This window comes from Mesoplodon bidens (assembly GCF_964165515.1).
Source record: "Mesoplodon bidens genome assembly, chromosome: 5".
NCBI classification, from domain to species: domain Eukaryota; kingdom Metazoa; phylum Chordata; class Mammalia; order Artiodactyla; family Ziphiidae; genus Mesoplodon; species Mesoplodon bidens.
In genome coordinates, this window is record NC_138161.1 from 99,803,471 (window position 1) to 99,822,799 (window position 19,329).

At 43.8% G+C, this 19,329-nt stretch overlaps 1 protein-coding gene and 1 pseudogene across 7 annotated transcripts in view; one reads left to right on the forward strand and one right to left on the reverse strand.

The window, feature by feature from the left end:
- ABCC5 (ATP binding cassette subfamily C member 5) overlaps positions 1-19,329 on the reverse strand; it is a 108,088-nt gene that overhangs the window by 21,977 nt on the left and 66,782 nt on the right. For all 6 annotated transcript variants that reach the window (XM_081234780.1, XM_081234782.1, XM_081234777.1 and 3 more), the window contains 10 exons: positions 18,557-18,700; positions 15,853-15,955; positions 12,661-12,845; positions 11,896-12,042; positions 11,481-11,610; positions 9,811-9,964; positions 9,591-9,719; positions 6,775-6,961; positions 4,978-5,067; positions 2,231-2,420 (listed from right to left, as the gene is read on the reverse strand). In XM_081234780.1, the coding sequence (XP_081090906.1) occupies positions 2,231-2,420; positions 4,978-5,067; positions 6,775-6,961; positions 9,591-9,719; positions 9,811-9,964; positions 11,481-11,610; positions 11,896-12,042; positions 12,661-12,845; positions 15,853-15,955; positions 18,557-18,700 (1,459 nt within the window). The remainder of the gene's footprint in view (positions 1-2,230; positions 2,421-4,977; positions 5,068-6,774; positions 6,962-9,590; positions 9,720-9,810; positions 9,965-11,480; positions 11,611-11,895; positions 12,043-12,660; positions 12,846-15,852; positions 15,956-18,556; positions 18,701-19,329) is intronic.
- LOC308617520 (small ribosomal subunit protein uS8-like) lies at positions 13,024-15,840 on the forward strand (annotated as a pseudogene). Its single transcript has 3 exons — positions 13,024-13,055; positions 13,767-13,828; positions 15,400-15,840. The product of its transcript is annotated as a small ribosomal subunit protein uS8-like (transcript).

Genomic DNA, 19,329 nt, shown 5'->3' on the forward strand with positions numbered 1-19,329 from the left:
TATTTAAAACTTACTATACTAATGCTATGGCAACCTGGTCAGTGCTGAAACTGCTCCTATCTCAGACAATTTCCTTGAAACGGATTCTCAGAACTGAAACTACTTTGTCAAAAAAATATAAATATTTTAAAAGCTCAGTGTTCTATCTCACCAAAAAAAAAGGTTTGACATAGTCCTGTCTATCTACCATTCTGCAAGTCAGACCCATAGTTTAGATGTAGAACCACAGCTTTTTATCTGTTAGAGCAGTTTTCCTAGTTCCTGATCCTCCTCCCCTCCTCTGGCTCCATGTTCTGAAAGACCTCTCATGGCAGCCTTGTGACTGTCTATTCAGAGGTCAGTGAGGGCACGAATACCTGCCTCACCCCAATGTTTGCAGGCACAGTCCTGCTGTTGAGATTTGACCCCCGTCAAACAACCTGTGGGAACCCAGAACGTCCATCTCCCTAAGGCAGGAGTCCTCAGGTCCATCTACCAGAAATGAGTTGGGAAACCTGAGTCCATGTAGCAGGACAGTTCTTGATGAGGCCTCTTTCCTGGAACTGGCTTTTTCAGGCCTGGAGGATCTGGTTAGTGGCCACTCCCAGGTAGAAGGGAGGAGGTGGAGGCCCTCCCTAGTGCCGTGGCAGTGGTTCAAGATTTAAGCTGAGGTAGGAATGGCGCTCAAATAAATAGGTTAATTTGTTCCACTTTAACAAAAGATCTGAGACTAGACTACCTTTGTACTGATGGAACGTGTTGGTAAAAAAGGCAATGAGGTCCTCACAGTGGTTACAACCACGGTGGAGAGCCAGGGCCTATGACATAGTCTCAGAAGAAGCTTATTAGGATTACAGTTTAGACTTTGTAAGTTGGGCTATTTATAATTATTTTATTTTTGTTTATGTCTCATCTGTCACTACTCATGGTTTAATAAAGTCTTGGTGAAAATTTCGGTCTGTCTTACCTGTGTTAAAGGGAAATCACAGGAAGGGAGGTCAGTCAGAGCTTTCAGGGGAACAGTGCACCCCTGGGGGCCAATGTAGCAGAGGGAATTCGAGGGAGAAAGCAAAGTAAGAGCCGTGGGGACATTCACCCTCCTTGGCTGGGCATTCTCTTTCCAATGCACAAGCCTAGAGGCAGTATCTTGTTTTGACATGAAATAATTCCTTCAAAGAGGAAGCAGCTTTTTCTTTTCTGCTTAGCAGGTTCTTTAAAGTAAATTGGCTAGAAAAGACTTTTTTTTTAATGGCAAGAAAAAAAAAAGCTAAAAGAGTTTTGATGCCAAGGAAGCATGGAACTCAGAAAGCTTATGAGAAGTGACTCAGAGAGACCTCTTACACAAGGGTAAACAGGTAGTGAAAGAAGACAAGACTCAATCTTGAAATGTTATTCAGGAAGGAAAGAGGGAAAGAAACACATTATTCAAGTCTTGACTCTAGAAATCTAAGGGGCATATAGTAACACATTTCTATGAATAAGAGTGAAATTAAATGCCTAAACTGAAGGCCTAGTCTCTATTTGCAACTGATGTCAGATCAAGAAAATAATTTCTGTCTTCAAAGGAACATAGGTTCCTTACTTAGAACGATGTTGGCTTCTGATAAATATGAGGCTATACAGGCAACACATCACAAAGACCTTAGATTTTTGTATATTTTGACTTCACAGAAATAAGGATGTTCACTGCAGTGCTATTCATAATAGTGAAAAATTGACAACAACCTCAATGCCCTTCAATTGGAGCAGGGTTAATATAAATGATGGTACATCCATAAAATAGAATTTTATATAATGCTTCATAGAAATCATGTCATAGAATATTAATTGACATGGAAAATATTTGGTAATTTTAAAAGCAGGCCATGAAACAGTGTGTATAAAAGGACCTCATTTTTGTAAACACATTTGTTGATAGAAAAAGCCTAACAAGATATCCACCAAAATGTCAGCAGTAATTATCTCTGGGTAATGGAGTTATGGGCGCCTTTCCCCTTTTGTACTTTGCTGTATGTTCCAAGTGTTCTGCACTGAGAATGTATACTTTTATGATTAGAAAAAGCATTAAATGTTATGAAAGCAGGGTTGAAAATAAGCCTAGAAAAGTGGTTTCAGAGACCGAGACACTAACTGCTCATCTAACAGCAATCTGATATGAAGGGATGAGACTGGTATTCAATAAACAGGAAATCATGGGCCCCAGACTTGATTCTGGTAGGTTCAAATGTTTCTCCAGAGAGGACATCCTTACCTGATCCTGTCCGTCCCACAATGCCAATCTTCTCCTTAGGTCTGATGGTGAAGGACACTTTCTTCAAGACCAGGGGGAGATTTTCTTGGTACCTCATCTCTGCATTCTCAAAGGTGACCTCTCCTTCCTGCGGCCAGTCAGGGGAGGGAGACTTGTTCTTAATTCTGGCAGGTGCTTCCAAGGAAAGAGTCTGGGGAGACAGAAGTGGCTGGTTCAGACTTACTATAGATTCTGGGGGAGCTGCAAGGCCTTGTCACAGAGAAGTAAAACCAGGACACCCAAAGCAACCACATAGAGAAAGCTTCCGCTCTGTTCCCTTGCTGTGAAAGAGTCCCCTGGCAGTGAATGCTCATCACCAGTAAACTAGACAGAGACAAAGTACAGTGGTCTCTACACTTAGCAGTTTACAACGGCTACTAAGCAGCAGCTCGGGAAGGGCAGTGGCTTTCAAACTGCCTTCTGTCATAAGGAATTCTTCCACAAAACCTCCTTGGAGGGACTTCCCTGGTGGCGCAGTGGTTAAGAATCCACCTGCCAATGCAGGGGACACGGGTTCGAGCCCTGGTCCGGGAAGATCCCACATACCGTGGAGCAACTAAGCCCGTGAGCCACAACTACTGAGCCCGTGCACCACAACTACTGAAGCCCGCCTGCCTAGAGCCCGTGCTCTGCAATAAGAGAAGCCACCGCAATGAGAAGCCCGCGCACGGCAACGAAGAGTAGCCCCCGCTCGCCTCAACTAGAGAAAGTCGCACAGCAACAAAGACCCAATGCAGCCAAAAAAACCAAAAAACAGAAAAACACTTCCTTGGAGACCAATGTGAGGCATGAAGCCTTCCATCCCTCTTCAAGCACAGCAGTTTTTATTGGAAATTTTTGAAAATATTCCCCTTGAAACAGGGTTCCATCATTTGAAAACCACTGGGCTGAACCCACAGGAGGGAAAGTACATTTATTGAACATTAATCAGCCCCTGGCATCCTGCCTCCTCAGTCAGTCCAGGAGAGACAGACTCTACTCCAAACCCCACCGCTAACAGCTGCGTGACTCAGACAGATCACGTCTTCACTCTTCATCTTAGTTTCTCATCTGCAAATTGTGCGGAATAGATTAGATGATTTTGGAAATCCATTCTAGCTTTAAAACGCTGTGTTTAATACAATCATTGGATAATTTTTGTCATCAACAGTCACTTCACGATGCTTTAAAACTCTCTGGTGACTAGTCATGGAGCTTATAGCCTCATAGGGAAGTAATGGCCAAAGACTGCAGTGCTCTGGCAGACGGGGGTGGAGACTGAAGTCTAAAACTCCGTGTTGGGACAGGCATCCAGGTTGGGGACTGGCAGTGGGGATCCAGTCCTCAGGAATATGACTGGTTTGTGCAGAGTATACTCTGTACCACGGCTGACCATCATCCTGACCTTTCCAGCAAGAGACTCACACCAACAGCGATATTAAATCAAACACTACACGCTCACATGTACACCCACAAATTGTCCACAGACCAGAGCACTGGGCCAAGAGACTCATGTATAAACATGAAGAATAGCTTTTAGCAGATTTATCAGATAGCCATCCGCAATTCTTTCTCATAACAATCATTTATAAGTTTAAGAAATATCCTACGACTGAAGAGGTTCATTGACAGAATAAATCAGCAGGGCATGTCTCTACTAGAAAATGCAGTTTACATAATATACTCGTTCTCAGTGAAAGGCTAGTTTTTTAAAACTATGTTTGTAAGTCAACGTTCTAGTTGGAACTTGGAATGTATTCATTATCTGTAAATAACGATATAAATGCTAATAAAGTCTCTGGGCAGTTCACAAAATAGGTAACACCTGAGAAATAGATTAAATGTGAGAATCCTAACTACTCAGGACTCTGCTTCTCTCTACAGAAAATTGCTTCCGAGTTCCAACTACGACACCAGCAAGACACTGCCCCATGGCAGGACTGCAAGGGTTACTGGGGAAAGGTGGGAAGAGCTAGATCATCTCAGTACCGACTCATTAACTGGTTTCTGAACTGTGAATGCCGTTTAGAATTAGCTACGGAGCTTTTAAAACGTCAGAAGTCTGGGTCCTATCCCAGACCTATTGCATCAGAATCTTCAGAGATGAGGCCCATGTTAGTCTTTGCCTCAAACTCCATATGGGATTCTGATGGCCTTCCCTGGTTAAGAACAAGTAAACTAGACTAAGGCTTGAAATAATACATGGTTTTAAGTAGTGTAAGGAAAATGTTACATTAGTCAGCTTAACTGAATTAATGAGATTAGCAATACTTTGGGGACTGCCCTGGTGGTCCAGTGGGTAAGACTCCATGCTCCCAATGCAGGGGGCCTGGGGTTTGATCCCTGGCCAGGGAACTAGATCCCACATGCACGCCGCAACTAAGAAGTCCACATGCCACAACCAAGAAGCCTGTACACCGTAACTAAGACACTGTGCAGCCAAAATGAATGAATGAATGAATGAATGAATGAATGAATAAAAGGAATGCTTTGGAAATTAGCTGATGAACATAGGTTCTCAATCAGGCACAATTTACAAATATATTTAGAAAATCTTAAGATATTCTCTTCTCCACTCTACACATGCTGGAGAGACCGCTGCTTCTCCTGTGGGACAAGATAAGGCAGAGAAAACAAGCATCCTCCTGGGACATTTACTCGAGGCTGTAAAAGGGTAAAACTGCTCCATGAAAAGTCAGATTGTAGCAAAAGGCCTGTAGTAACCTGACCTTGATGTAGTGGTTGATCCTCTCAACTGAGGTGAAGCGAGCTTCTGTCTCAGATGCCAGTCTGACAGTAAACTGGAACAGTCCTGTTAACTGACAACGGAAAACAAGAATCCAAGAGAGAATTTACTATTAATACACACCAGGCCAACGCTAGAAAACCTCCTTCATCTAAGGGATCACAACTTAAGTTATAAGAACTAACTGGGCACATGCAGCAGCTGGTTTTAGGGACAGAATCATTCTCTAAATATTTAAGACAATGCCTAATAGCACCCAATCAACTGCAATTCTCAGTGAATGCAGGTGGCGTTCTGGTACTGCTGGCACTAACTTTCCTGTATCCGAGGGCTATCCACCCGTCTTTACATTTCCAGTAATTCAACTGTAGCTGAATAACTGCTGTGCTTCATACTTGTACCTACACCTGATGTAGCAGTCACAACAAATGGAGATTATATCAACCTGTGCACAGCAGTGAGAATGCTTCCAGCAAGGTCAAATAAGAGAAATGAGGCTGGGCCAAAACTGAACTCAGAGCCCCTGTGTGTCTCAGACTGAGGACTCTGAAACACAGTATATATAACACAGATTCTCCCCCCACCTCTAATAATCAAGGAAGTCTGCATAACATGGACAAATATCTTTGGGTATCTGTGAAGATACATATCTCTTCTTAGGTTTCTTCTGGCTACTTATTTTTATCTTTCCAATATAGAAAAATGTCAAACGTATACAAGAATAGAGAGGAGAGTATAATGAACTCCCATGTATCGAACATCCAACTTAAAAAATTATCAACTTACAGCCAATATTGTTTCATCTATACCACCCCATCCTTCCATATTATCTGTAATCAAATCCCATATAGGCTATCATTTCACCCATAAATATTTCAGCTTAAATCTCTCTAAAATATAAAGACTCCTTAAAAACAACCATTGTCACATCTTAAAAAGTTAGTAACAATTCTTTAACATCTTCAAATATCTAGTCAGTGCTCAAGTTCCCAATTGTTCTTTGATCTATTTGAAGACCTTCAACCATTCCTAGGAGCCAGAAGGGTTTACATATGTAACAGTATTGGGAAAATCAGGGGTCTGAAAATAAAACACACAGAAGAAGTGTATTGATATATATTTCTTAGAAGACTAGGAAGAGGCCAGAGATGAAAGGGTAGTGAAGACAGAAACCTACAATTAAGAAACCATTTTCAAAATCATATTTATTTAAGAAAAAAATAGCACCTATTTCATAGACAAATGCAACAGAGTTAAATCCCTTTATTCCTATACAGTCAACCTTCAGTATCCATGAGGGATTGGTTCCAGGACTCCCACCAATAAAAAAAAATCCACGGACGCTCAAGTCCCTTATATAAAATGGCATAGTATTTGCATATAACCTATACACATTCTCCTGTATCCTTTAAGTCATCTAGATTACTTATTATACCTAATACAATGTAAATATTATGTAAATAGTTATAAGTACAATGTAGAAAATAGTTGGGCAAAAATAAATAGTTGCCCACCTACAGTAAATTCAGTTTTGCTTTTTGGAAATTCCCGGAAATTTCTCCCCCCAAATACTTTTGATCTGCAGTTAGTTGAATCTATGGATGTGGAACATGTGGATGTGGAGGGCTGACTGTATACCAGTCCAGAGTGTTACTGCCAAAGCAGACGGGGAAAAGCTCTAGGAGTCGGAAGTAAAACAATGGCTTAGGGTAGAGCCCCCTACCAGCTCTCTCCTAGGCCAACATACAAGCAAGAGGACGCCCCCATCCCAGGGACTAACCTGGACAGCATAGGAGATGGCAAGCCCCGCGTAGGCCGGGGGAATCTGCCCGTGCATGAGAACAATCATCAGCCCGGTGGTGGTGATCAGGGCAATGCTGATCAGGTCCAGCCGCACTGCCAGCCACCGCATCGCACACGTGAACAAGAAGAAGGGACTCTGGTTGTTATCCAGTAGCTCCTGGTACCTGTGAGGAAGACAGAACACATAATAGGCAAATAAAGTACCACACAACTCTGGTCATGGAGGATGCCAAAGCTTTGGTGAGTTACGGGTGGAGGGCTAATACTGAAGTACTACTGTTTGTAACCAGGAGTGTGAGATGGAAACTTAAAGAGTGCAGAGTATTCCAGGCTCCACAGACAGGAGGACACGAGGGTTTTCTAGCTTTACCCTTTCAAAGAAACGTGTTAAAGATGCTAGGGAAAGATATTTACTTCAACAGCATAGGTAAAGCAGGAGGGAAGGAGACCAAATAAAGAGGCTGCTTAAGCTTTAGAAAAATGTTTTAGGTCAGGGGTCATTTTCTCAAAGAAAGAGAGGTTACAAAGGTAAACTGCAGAAATGGCACAAGACCAGAAAAAAAGAAAACCTTGGACCCAAAGTGGAAATTGCCTGCAGACACACTTGTTCCCCAAGGCCATGGAGCAAAGAACCAGGAGCAGTGATTTAAACCAGAGCAAAAAGACCTAGACAACCTTTGTCACTGCAGGAGCAAGACACCACTGTCACCAGGGGGCTTAGAGAGTAGATCACGCCCCAGCTGAAGGTCTGGCGCCTACACACAACTAGAACTCCAGAATGGGAGATCCGGGTGGGCAAATGGGCTTCACTTTAAAAAAAATCACTACCCTCCTTACAATAAGATATGTGCACTTTAGAGAAAATTAAGAAAATGCAATAAAAGAGGAAAATGTAAAATTCCAGTACTCTCACCACTCAGCTAAAACCAGAGTTAATATTCTGCTGCATTTACTCCCAGCATGTTTTTCAATGCACTCACATTTCTGTGGGTATGTACATACACACGTACACGGTCAGCATATTTTACTCTTTTCACTTAAAGTTAGGATGCATTTTTCTGAATTGTTTAACTAAACCTTTCTATTTTAGAGTTCCTTTTTAACATTAATTACTTAATTTTTGGAATGAATAATATACTCTACAGGACAGAATATTCACAGGGTACAAAAGGCTTTATCATGAAAAGTTGGTCTTTCTCCTGCCCTCCTCCAGCTACTCAGTTCCCCTTTCCAGTGGCAACTATTAGTTTCTTATGTGTCCTTTCAGAGATATTCTAAATGTTACAGATACAGACACATAACTAAAAGGAGCACACAATACCCGCCCATCTGTACCTTGCTCTTTCACTAATATACCTTGGAGATCATTCATTATCAGTACCTAGAGAGCAGTCTCATTCTTTTTAGGGGCCATATAATATTCCACCACATGGGGACAACACAGCTTATTTAACCAGTCCTCTACTGAATGACCTTTAGTCTAATTCAATCTCTTGTTAACACAAATCTCCACAATGACTATATATGTACATAAATTTCTCATACAAACAATATTCAACAGCTAAATAAAATGTCAGTCTAATGTCAATGAATGTCTTTTACTGTTCAAAAGATAAAAAAGTAAAAAATAATAAATAAATAAATAAATAATAATAAAAAAGCAAAACTCTGGGACTTCCCTGGTACAGTGGTTAACAATCCACCTGTTAATGCAGGGGGCACGGATTCGATCCCTGGTCTGGGAAGATCCCACATGCCGCAGAGCAACTAAGCCCGTGAGCCACAACTAATGAGCCTGTGCCCTAGAGCCCACGAGCCACAACTACTGAGCCTGCATGCCACAACTACTGAAGCCCATGATCCTAGAGCCTGTCTCTGCAACAAGAGAATCCACCACAACAAGAGAATCCACCACAACAAGAGAAGCCACCATGGACTTCCCTGGTGGTGCAGTGGTTAAGAATCTGCCTGCTAATGCAGGGGACATGGGTTCGAGCCCTGGTCTGGGAAGATCCCACATGCTGCGGAGCAACTAGGCCCTTGTGCCACAACTGCTGAGCCTGTGCTCTAGAGTCCGTGAGCCACAACTACTGAAGCCTGTGAGCCACAACTACGGAAGCCCACGTGCCTAGAGCCCGTGCTCTGCAACAAGAGAAGCCACCACAATGAGAAGCCTGTGCACTGCAACGAAGAGTAGCCCCCACTCACCGCAACTAGAGAAAGCCTGCGCGCAGCAACAAAGATCCAGCACAGCCAAAAATAAAATAAATAAGTTTATAAAATAAAAATTAAAAAAATAAAAGTAACCATTCCAAAAACAGTAAAAAAAAAAAAAAAAAAAAAAAAACAAGAGAAGCCACTGCGATGAGAAGCACATGCACCACAACAAAGAGTAACCCCCTCTGTCCACAAAGAGAGAAAGCCCACGCGCAGCAAAGAACCAATGCAGCCAAAAATAAATAAATAAAATGCAGCCAAATGCAGCCAAAAATAAATAAATAAAATAAATAAATAAATAAAATAAATTAATTTTTTTTAGAAAAAGCAAAACTCCATCAAATATAGCCATTCAGAACTGAAAGCTAACAGACTCCAAATCTGTTTTTGTCTTCCCATTTGCTCAGAAGGGAGTTCCACCAAGCAAGTGAATCTTAACCAGAGATCATTAAATTACTAATACTCTTAGTAATGAGCTTTATAATCCGGAATTCTGACCTTGAAAGGCTTCTTAAACTCTCATTAAATGCTGAGATGCTGGCTCCCATTGAGCCCTCGGGCCCCCATTGAACTAACCTGTGCAGAAATTCCTGCCCTTTGTTGTAGGCGTGGATGGTGGCAAGGCCCTGTATGCTGGATGTGATGTGGGAGAGGAAAGGTGACTGCGTGATATTGTCCAGACGCTTCAGCTCTCGGATCAGAACCCTGGAGAGAGAATGTGTTCTGTGTCAGAGGGGTAGACTAGCAACTCTGGCTTCATCCGTTGCCCTGGGAGACATGAAGACTTCCTGTTTACCTGGAGACAATGTGCAGAACTGAAAAGAGGATGATGAGGGGCCCCACTGCCACAAGGAACCACGGGAAAACTCCCGCGATCATTCCAACACAGAAGAACACAAGGATGACGTTCTGGATGAACATCTCAGCCTGGAACGGCAGGCGCACATCGACTGGGGAAACCGTAAAGGAACATGTGTCAGATGCTGGGATCCACAAACAGGGAAAATGGAATTTTAAATTTCCCCCAATTTTTAAAAAACAAAAAGAGGCTCCCTAAAATCCCTATATGAAAGTTGTGATTTTTGCCTTTTAAACAGTCCGATCAAAGAAAAATCTGGAAACCTGGTTGCTCAAATTTTTCTTATCCCAAGAGCATTTAAGTGATCTTTCTCCCCTGTGCCTTCTTTTTGGTTCACTATGCTGCCCAACCCCTTTAAACATTTCTTCCACTTTGCAAAGTAATATATGCTTGTTGTAAAATATTTGGAACATAAATATGCAAAAAAATTAAATAAACATAGTCTTTATTCTTACCAATATCAATGAACTGCCGCTAACATTTAAGAAATTTTTTATCATGGAAAATTTTAAACATACACAAAAGTTGAAAGAGTATAGAACCTTCAACAGTTATCAACATTTTCTTCACCGTTTTTTGAACATCTCCTCCCCCCACCTATTTTCATGCAAATCTGAGACATGTTGATACCACCGATTTTTTTTTTCAATCTTTTTTCCATTTGTCTGTGTGTATGTGAGTTTAACAGAAATGGGATCATGTCATGCATATGTGTATCACTGTTCTGTGTATCAGTGATGGTTTTGATCCCTTGTTACCTCTGGCCATGGCTTTACACTGGCCTATCAACATCTGAAACAAACTCCTTCTATGGAGGCAACACAGTACAGTAGTTAAAAACATTAGCTCTGGGGTCAAAAAGATCTGGGCTCAATTCCCAGCTTGTTATTTAATAGCTGTGTGATCTTGAGCAAGTTATTTAACCTTTCTAGGCATCAGCTTTTCTGTGTATTCAGTGGATAAAACGATATCCACACCTCATAGGGCTGCTGTGAGGATTAGGATAACGCATGTAGAATATTCAGTACACTGCTTGTTACACAGTAAGCCCTCAATAAATGTCAGGCAGCATCACTATCATTATGGGCTATGGGAGTATAGTTGACCCTCGAACAACGTAGGGGTTAGGGACGCAGACCCTCTGTGCAAAGATCCACATATAACTTACAGTCAGCCCTCCATATATGTGGTTCCTCATCCACATTTCCATATCTGCGGATTCGGCCAACCTGTCGTTCAAGGGTCAACTGTATTTAAGTTCTGGTGCTGGCACAGTCCATGAAGCATCCAGCATCCAGCAAACCTGTCTGAGGTTATAGGTGTCCAGGAACCTATGCACTACCCACAAGTAAGTATGTGTTTTGGACTCTGAGATGCCCCTGTCCAAAGCCTCTAAGCTAACTCAGTGTTCTGAACTGGTTTTCAGTTTAAATAAGATCAAATAAGAACTCAGACAAAAGGTGAAAAAGCAGATAGGTCCTTAGCCTAAAGAGAGGTTGCAATGTGGAGAAAATGCCAAAATTAAAATGTTCCTGACGCAAACATCAACAGCCACTGTGCTCTGGCTTATGCTCCAGAGCACAACAGAGAGAAGCAGTGAGAAATACCTTCATCCATGTCTTTGGAAAACCTGTTGAGAATCCTCCCAGTGGGCGTAGTGTCAAAAAACTTCATAGGGCTTCGAAGGATCCTTCGGAAAAGCTCGTCGTGGAGCCGGGAGGAGGCTCGCAGTGTGCCCTGAGGGGCAGAGCACAGCGTGATCAGAGATCCGGGACTCAGGCAGGCTCAGCTCCCACTCCACGGGACATCGACGCCCAAAGCCGGAGAAGGGCAAATGGCCGTGGAGGAGGGAGGTGGCTAATAGGAAAAAGCTGAGGCTGATGGGATGCAGGTCACTTCGGCGAGGGCCATCCTGCTTTAGAGGAGCTCCCCGACTCAGAGTAAACTCGAGAGATGCCAGGCGGAATCCTGACCACACAGCCACTGGGGAGAGGAGAAGCAGAGGCCCGCACCGGTGCGCACCTTGACAAAGACCACTCCGCGAACGGCTTTCAGGATCAGCATGACTGCCATGGAGAGGGCGTAGATGCTGGCATAGTACTGCATGAGAGGATTGTCCTTCATGCTGCTGCTCACAGACGTCCTGTTTTCCTGAGTCACCGTGGTGTTCTGTTTGGAGGCAAGGGTCTGTGAGGCAAGACTCCCAGGGACTGCCAAGAACCCCGCATCAGGGCCATTCTTGGCTCAAGGGAGGGTACAGGATAAAAACTCTGGGACCTGGTTGAGGCAGACACAAGGCAGACTTTGCCCTCTCTCTCTCTCTCTCTCTCTCTCTCTCTCTCTTTTTTTTTTTTTGCAGTACGCGGGCCTCTCACTGCTGTGGCGGAGCACAGGCTCTGGACGCGCAGGCTCAGCGGCCATGGCTCACGGGCTCAGCCGCTTCGCGGCATGCGGGATCCTCTCAGACAGGGGCACGAACCCGTGTCCCCTGCATCGGCAGGTGGACTCTCAACCACTGCGCCACCAGGGAAGCCCCCTCTCTCTTTTCTAAGGACGACAGCAGACAGCCTACAGTTTGCTACTGATAAGCTCTACTGCTCCGTGAGTTGGTCAGGGAGCAATTATCTGCTGAGGTTACATTAAGGGCTCATCTCTTATCCTGGGTAATCCTTGTTCATTGCTTCTTTTAACTGAAAACTAGAACAGTTTCCCTAAGGAGAGACAGGGACTATGGAGAGATGGCCACTTTATGAGACATATAATTTTCCCATTAATGAGGAACCTTACCCCACTTCCTTGCTTGATCCAGTAACTCAACCACCAGTTGCTGAAGGCGGTACTGCCCACGTTCAGCATGAAAAGGGACAGAATGACCAGGAATGCCAAGGGGCCCCCAGCAGCCTGGATGTAGACACCATATACTGACCAGGGCACGGAACCCTGCCCCTTCTCTTCCATTTGCACAAGCTGCCCTAGGTAAGGAAAAGGGAAACACGAACTCAGAAAGGAAAGGCTGCTTTTCAAAACTAAGTCAACTGTAGAAGAGCAGAATCAAAGGGAGCCTACAGTTTCACAGAGCTCTAGATGAGAATTATTTCCCCTTCATCAGGAGCATTCATTTATCCATGTAACATTTACTAAGCACCAACTATGAACCAGGCCCAGGATGAGGCCCTGGAGCGGTAACGAAGATTAAGACCAGGTCCCTGCCCTGGAGATCTGGCTCAGATCATCCTTCCACAGTCTAGTAGGACAAAGTGGTAAATAAATACATAATTATAATAAAATGTGTGAACTCCAACGCTAGAGCTATCTGCAGGGCAGCATGGGAACATCCAAGAAATGCACATAACCTACTTGCGGGAGCTGTGAGGGGCTTAGCAGGGAGTTTTCCGGGAAGACTTTCTATGCAGTCCATATCGTGTATTTTTTTTTTTTGGCCGTGCCACGTGGCTTGTGGGATCTTTGTTCCCTGACCAAGAATTGAACCCAGGGCCTCAGAAGTGGAAGCGCCAGGGAATTTCCCATACCATGTCTTGAAAGGTAAGCCAGAGTCGGCCAGATGGGGAAATGATGGGCACAGGTGTGGGGAAATAGCAAATATACACAGATATCCAATTCAGTGTGGCTGGAACATTCTGTGCGCCTAAGGAGTGGCAGGAGATAAGGCTGATTAAGGAGGCTGTGGTCAGAGGATAAAGGCATTTGGACTTTATCCTTCAGACAAGAACTTTTCAAGAGAATGGGCTACAGGGGTGTAGAGATTTGACTCCCAGGCCCTGCTGTGCACTAGGTGGGCCTGGGATGGCCAGACCAGCCACCTCAGGCAGCCTCTACCATGCATCCCAGGGGCTCAAAGAAATAGTGGCATTTTTCTGTGTGTGCCAAATCAGGAAAAAGATTAGAAAATGCGGCTTTGACAATGGGAGGCTACTGAAAGGCCTCAAGCAGGAAAGTGAGTTGGCTGGTTTTTAACTAGATCTCTCTGCTGTTCGTGTGGAGGACAGATTTAAAAGGAGGCAGCTGTAACAGTCTGGGTAGGAGATGATAAAGACCAGAACCAGGGTCATGGCAATGGGGACGGAGTTTCAGGAGGTAAATTCAGTAGGATGGAGTGACTGGCTGTGGGAGGAGAGAAAAGATTCCAGGATATTTCCTAGGGGCTCCCTGGGCTGGTCAGGTGATTGATGCTGACAGGAGAATACAGAGAAACATCCCCACAGGAAGCAGCCTCCCCTTTATCATACATGATGTGTAATTACCTTGGAACAAGCAACACATGCCTTGAGCACTTTGCGATGTGAGTCTCCAGGTTAGTGGCTATGTAAATAAGGACAAATGTCCCCTAAAGACATTCTATTTTTTTTATACTGTCTATGGCAGGAACTGACAGATGTCTCAGGTTTCTGTGCTGTGTTTGCTTTGTGTGTGTGAGAGTAAGGCATCTCAAATCACACCGGGCTTCAAAAGCTCATATGTGGCTAATTGAAAGAAAGACAAGAGGCAGGGAGTGGTAAATCAGGATGGTCACCTCCTATCGCCAAATGCTTTAAGAACAAGGAAATGAAAAATGCAGTGGCAAACGCAGGAAAGGTCCTGGATTCAACACGTCAGGTGAGGAGGTGACACAACAGAAAGAACTTTAAAATAGGACTGCATTTTTATTTATTCTTATTCTTATTCTTTGCAAACTGATATGTAGCTTAAAGTTTACAAAAGTGAAAATGCCTAAGGTATTGCATATAGCTTTTCTAACTCCCAAGATTTGTTTCAGTTGATAAGATAAAGGGTTTAAAAAACACGACCAAGGACTCTGGATAGGAAAATCAAGTAGGAAAAACCTTGGCTGTAACTCTTCACCACAGCCCTGCTGCAGTCTGCTTGGAACAAGCAGAGGAGTGTATCATTGTAACAGGGGAGGTTCTGAGAATGTAGGCATTCTTAAAGCTGGCAGGCCTCTGCATTGGTTGGCATGACTTTTAAAGAGCAGAGATGAACCCACGATTCAATTTTTGCTTAGTCAAGATGACTCAGCTATGACTACCTACACCTCACCCCACCCTGCATAGGAAAAGAGATTAAAGGACATTCTTGTTGCCTTGGTCAGCTTAAGAAAACACAAGGTGCCTCATGGTCTCCCAACAATCATACAAAAATCTGGTATTCTAGAAATATAAGGCCAGGCGCTCTACAACACACAATGCTATCAAACAGCAATGAATTACCACATGGCGTAATTTCTTTTTTTTTTTTTTTTTTGCGGTACGCAGGCCTCTCTCTGTTGTGGCCTCTCCCGTTGCGGAGCACAGGCTCCGGACGCGCAGGCTCAGCGGCCATGGCTCACGGGCCCAGCCGCTCCGCGGCATGTGGGATCTTACCAGACTGGGGCACAAACCCGTGTCCCCTGCATCAGCAGGCGGACTCTCAACCACTGCGCCACCAGGGAAGCCCCACATGGCATAATTTCTGATAAACTTTAATGACACACTTTCCACCATCTTTCTGTGCTGCCAAAATGGTGCTCATGAACGTCCTGGCTGGCTGATGCTCTCAAGAGCATCATCAATGTGAAAAAGAGAGGCAAACGTCAGGTTCTTATCAGGCCATGCTCCAAAGTCATCATCTGGTTTCTAACTGTGATGGTGAAGCATGGTTATATTGGCAAATTTAACTGATGACCATAGGGCTGGGAAAATTGCTGTGAACTTAAACAAGTGTGGAGAGATCAGCCCTAGATTTGATGGGCAACACAAAGATGTAGAAAAATGGCAGGTCCCATCCTGTCAGTTTGGTTTCATTGTACTGACAACCTCATCTAGCATCATGGACCATGAAAAAGCAAGTGTGTGAAAACACACTGGAGGGAAAACCATGGGATCCTTTTTCTAGGGATGTAATACATATGTGCAAATAAAATGCTTCAGTGGAAAATAAAAACCAAAAAAAACTTTAATGACAAATCTCAAAAAAGTTCATTACCTCCCTCTGGCTTCACTGCTTTCTCCTTCTTTACTGATCCTGTTTTAGGACACTTGTCTTGTGTTTTCTTCTGTGAGCCACTGGTTTCCTTTTTAGAATTAATCTTAAAAAAAAAAAAAAAAGAAGTGTCTCCATCATCATGATATGGCCATTCAGACAAATGTCCAAAGGACATGTTAGCAAATCATCCATCGAACTGCTGCTCTTATTGAAAAGAGACACATCCAGCTTCTTAAAAGTTAACTTCTGTAACTTCCCCAACTCCTTAAATCTTTGAGCTGGGTTCCTACCATTCCACTGACACTGCTCTCCCCAAAGTAACTAAAGACCTAAACTCCAAACACAGTAGCCTTTATGCTGTTCTCATCCATTCCAACTTGTCCAGAGTATTTGAGCTGGGGTCACTTCCATTCTTTCCATCTCTGATCCCCACATCACTAAATCAAATCATAGATCTACCATGGGATAAACTTCCACTTCTCAGCCTGCTTTTGCAGCACCTCCACATCCTGGCCCTAGCCTATCCATGCCTCACATCACACTGCCATTTCCCACTTCTAGACTTTTATCCACGCTGGTTCTTCACTTGGGATGCTCCTCTCCTCTCCCAACTCAACCACAGTAGTCCCCATTCAGATGGATTCAAATCTTAATTCTCCCTGAGGCAACTTAACACTCCTCTAGAATAAAGTTCACCCTCCCCTGTTCTGCCAGGCACTTGTTAGTAGTTTCACAGCATGTTGCTACATATGTGACCTGGTATTGTTACATATGTACATATGTTGTTACATATGTACAAGCATAAGAGTATTGGTCTTCCCTAGAAGACTGCGAGTCCCTCAAGGACAGAGATGACATCTCACTCATGGTTATAACCTACACAGGGCCCAGCACCCAGAACTGCCCATAATGAGGCACGCTGGGACTTATGAAACATTCATCAAATTGAACCTGAGATAATAGAAACTACTTAATGTTCTCCTTTCCAAGTTCCTCTTATATCTTTATACAGGAAATTCTCTATACATAGTTTATTACATTTAATTCTATGTCACTGTCAGCCTCATGACCCCAGTTTGCTCTCCAACTAGATTTTTTAAATTGACAGTGAAAAAAAAAATCAGAAAATAATATAAAATTTAGAGCCACATCTGGAACATAAGATAGGACTCTAAATTTTATATTTACCACAGTGCATGAATAAATACACTCTCTAAAGAGAAAATTACTATTTGTTGACCACTGACTGGGATAAGAACATTACATATTATTTCAAATGCACCAACTCAAAGAGGCAGGTGCCACCCCCATTTTTAAGATGAGGAAACTGAGGCTCAGGAAAGTGAAGTGATATACTGAAAGCACACTCCTTCACTCAACATGCTCCCTCTCGATATTCCTTTGCTCCTTGGACATTTCATGTTTTAGCTTCTCTCCCTCTCATTTTCCCCTCCATGTGTACAGTGAGGAGGAAATAATCTGAAGAGCCCAAAGCACCGTGAGAGTCACAGGGAGAGATCATAAAATCCAAATCTGGATCAGGTGTCCCTATAGCAGTTACTGATGACACTCGCAATGTCAGAGTTATATCAAAAGGCCTAAAACACATCATGAACAATGAGTTGAACTGAACCTGAAATCAAACAGGATGATACCCAAACACTGAAATAAGAGTCCCAGAAAAGGTCCCAATAACTTTTTGCTTTCATCCTACTCAACATCAAAATGACCTAGTAGCTAAGAAGCAGCTTTTAGCCCAGCCTGAGTGAACTCCTAGGACCCAAGGCGACCAGAGTTTAAAAAGGTCAATACGAGAGCCAGCTCTAGGTACGCCCTTGTCTTTGCCTAACTCAGAGCCCAGAGCGGGCGGCCAGCTTTCCGTGTTGCTTCAGGAGGCCCGGCAGTGCAGGAGAAGGAGCACTTTGGAGTTGAACTGACCTTTCCAGCAGGCTGTTTAACCCTTCTGAGCCCCCGTTTCCTCAGCTGTACAAGTGGAGGATAATCGTATCTGGCCACAGAGCTCTGTTAAAATGGCTGAACAGGATGACAGCTATAAAGTGCCTAATCCAGGAACTGGGACACAGCTGGTACTAGTTAATGAGTGCCAAGTCGGCAGCCAAGACACCATGGATAATTTTCAAATGTGTGCAGTATTTAATGTCTCTTCTCTGCCACCTTATTCATTTGATTATTAAGAAAGGAGCTTCCTAATGTTTCAGTCAGGATTTGATGGAGTTTAGGAAGCTAAGTTATGACTGAACAGCAGCACACACTGAGCCCACGTCCTTCTCCTTGTCATTGCCTTGCTGATAAACTCTCAGTGACAGAAGACCTCGGTTCCCTAAGCCCACAACCCTGCCCTCGCAGAATAGAACCAGTAGGTGGACTAAAGCACAGCAGTCTGGTCACCAGAGAACAGGGCCCCTGCCAACAAGACACGGACAATGAGTTCAGCTGAGATTTCTCCATCACTCACTACGGTCCTATCTCTCTTGCTGGAAAGACACACACACACACACACACACACACACACACACACACACACACACACACACACACACACACACACACACACACACACACACACACACACACACACACACACACACACACACACACACACACACACACACACACACACACACACACACACACACACACACACACACACACACACACACACACACACACACACGACTCTTACCTCAACTGGGGGTGTCTCTCCCAGCAACAGGTTATTAAAAATGGTAGCATAATCACCATTTAGATTCATCAGTTCCTCGTGGGTGCCTCTTTCTGTAATACAGCCCTCTTTCATGAAGATCACTTCATCACAATCAGCCAGGTACTGGAGACAAAGACAGGGACAACATAGTGTGGCTGATATTTGTGCAAATACACCCAAACGCCTATACCTTAGTTCAGCGGTTCTCATCTGGAGGTGAACAAGCCCCCCAGAGGATACTTTGTAATATCTGGAGACATTTTTGGTTGTTACAGTTGCGGGGGAGGGGGTACTACGGCCATCTGGTGGATAGAGGCCAGGGATGCACAGGACAAGCCCCCCACAAGAGGGAGCTCTCTGGCCCCCAAACCCCACTGTGCTGAGACTGAGAACCCCTGCTTTAGTTTGTCCTGCCTCGTGATGTAGTTCAAAAACCAGTTCCTCTAATTTTTGACATAAATCTGCTGATGAAGCCACACAAAGGCCTGCATTAAACTTCACATCCCTTCCCTGCACTCAGAAGTACATATAATTAGTCTCTCTGCGGCAGAATGGGGGCTTAGCCCCCCAAACTTGACAACATATGCAAAACAGATGGTAACATCCTTGAGCTGCTCTCTGAAGTGGCTGCTGGTCACGGAACGACAGAGGGAGAAGAGCTTGTTTTCCCTAAACAGTTCCCACTCGCGTATAGATGTTAACACAACCCTTTCCAAACTGTCTCATACCCAAACTCCATTTTCAGTCTACTC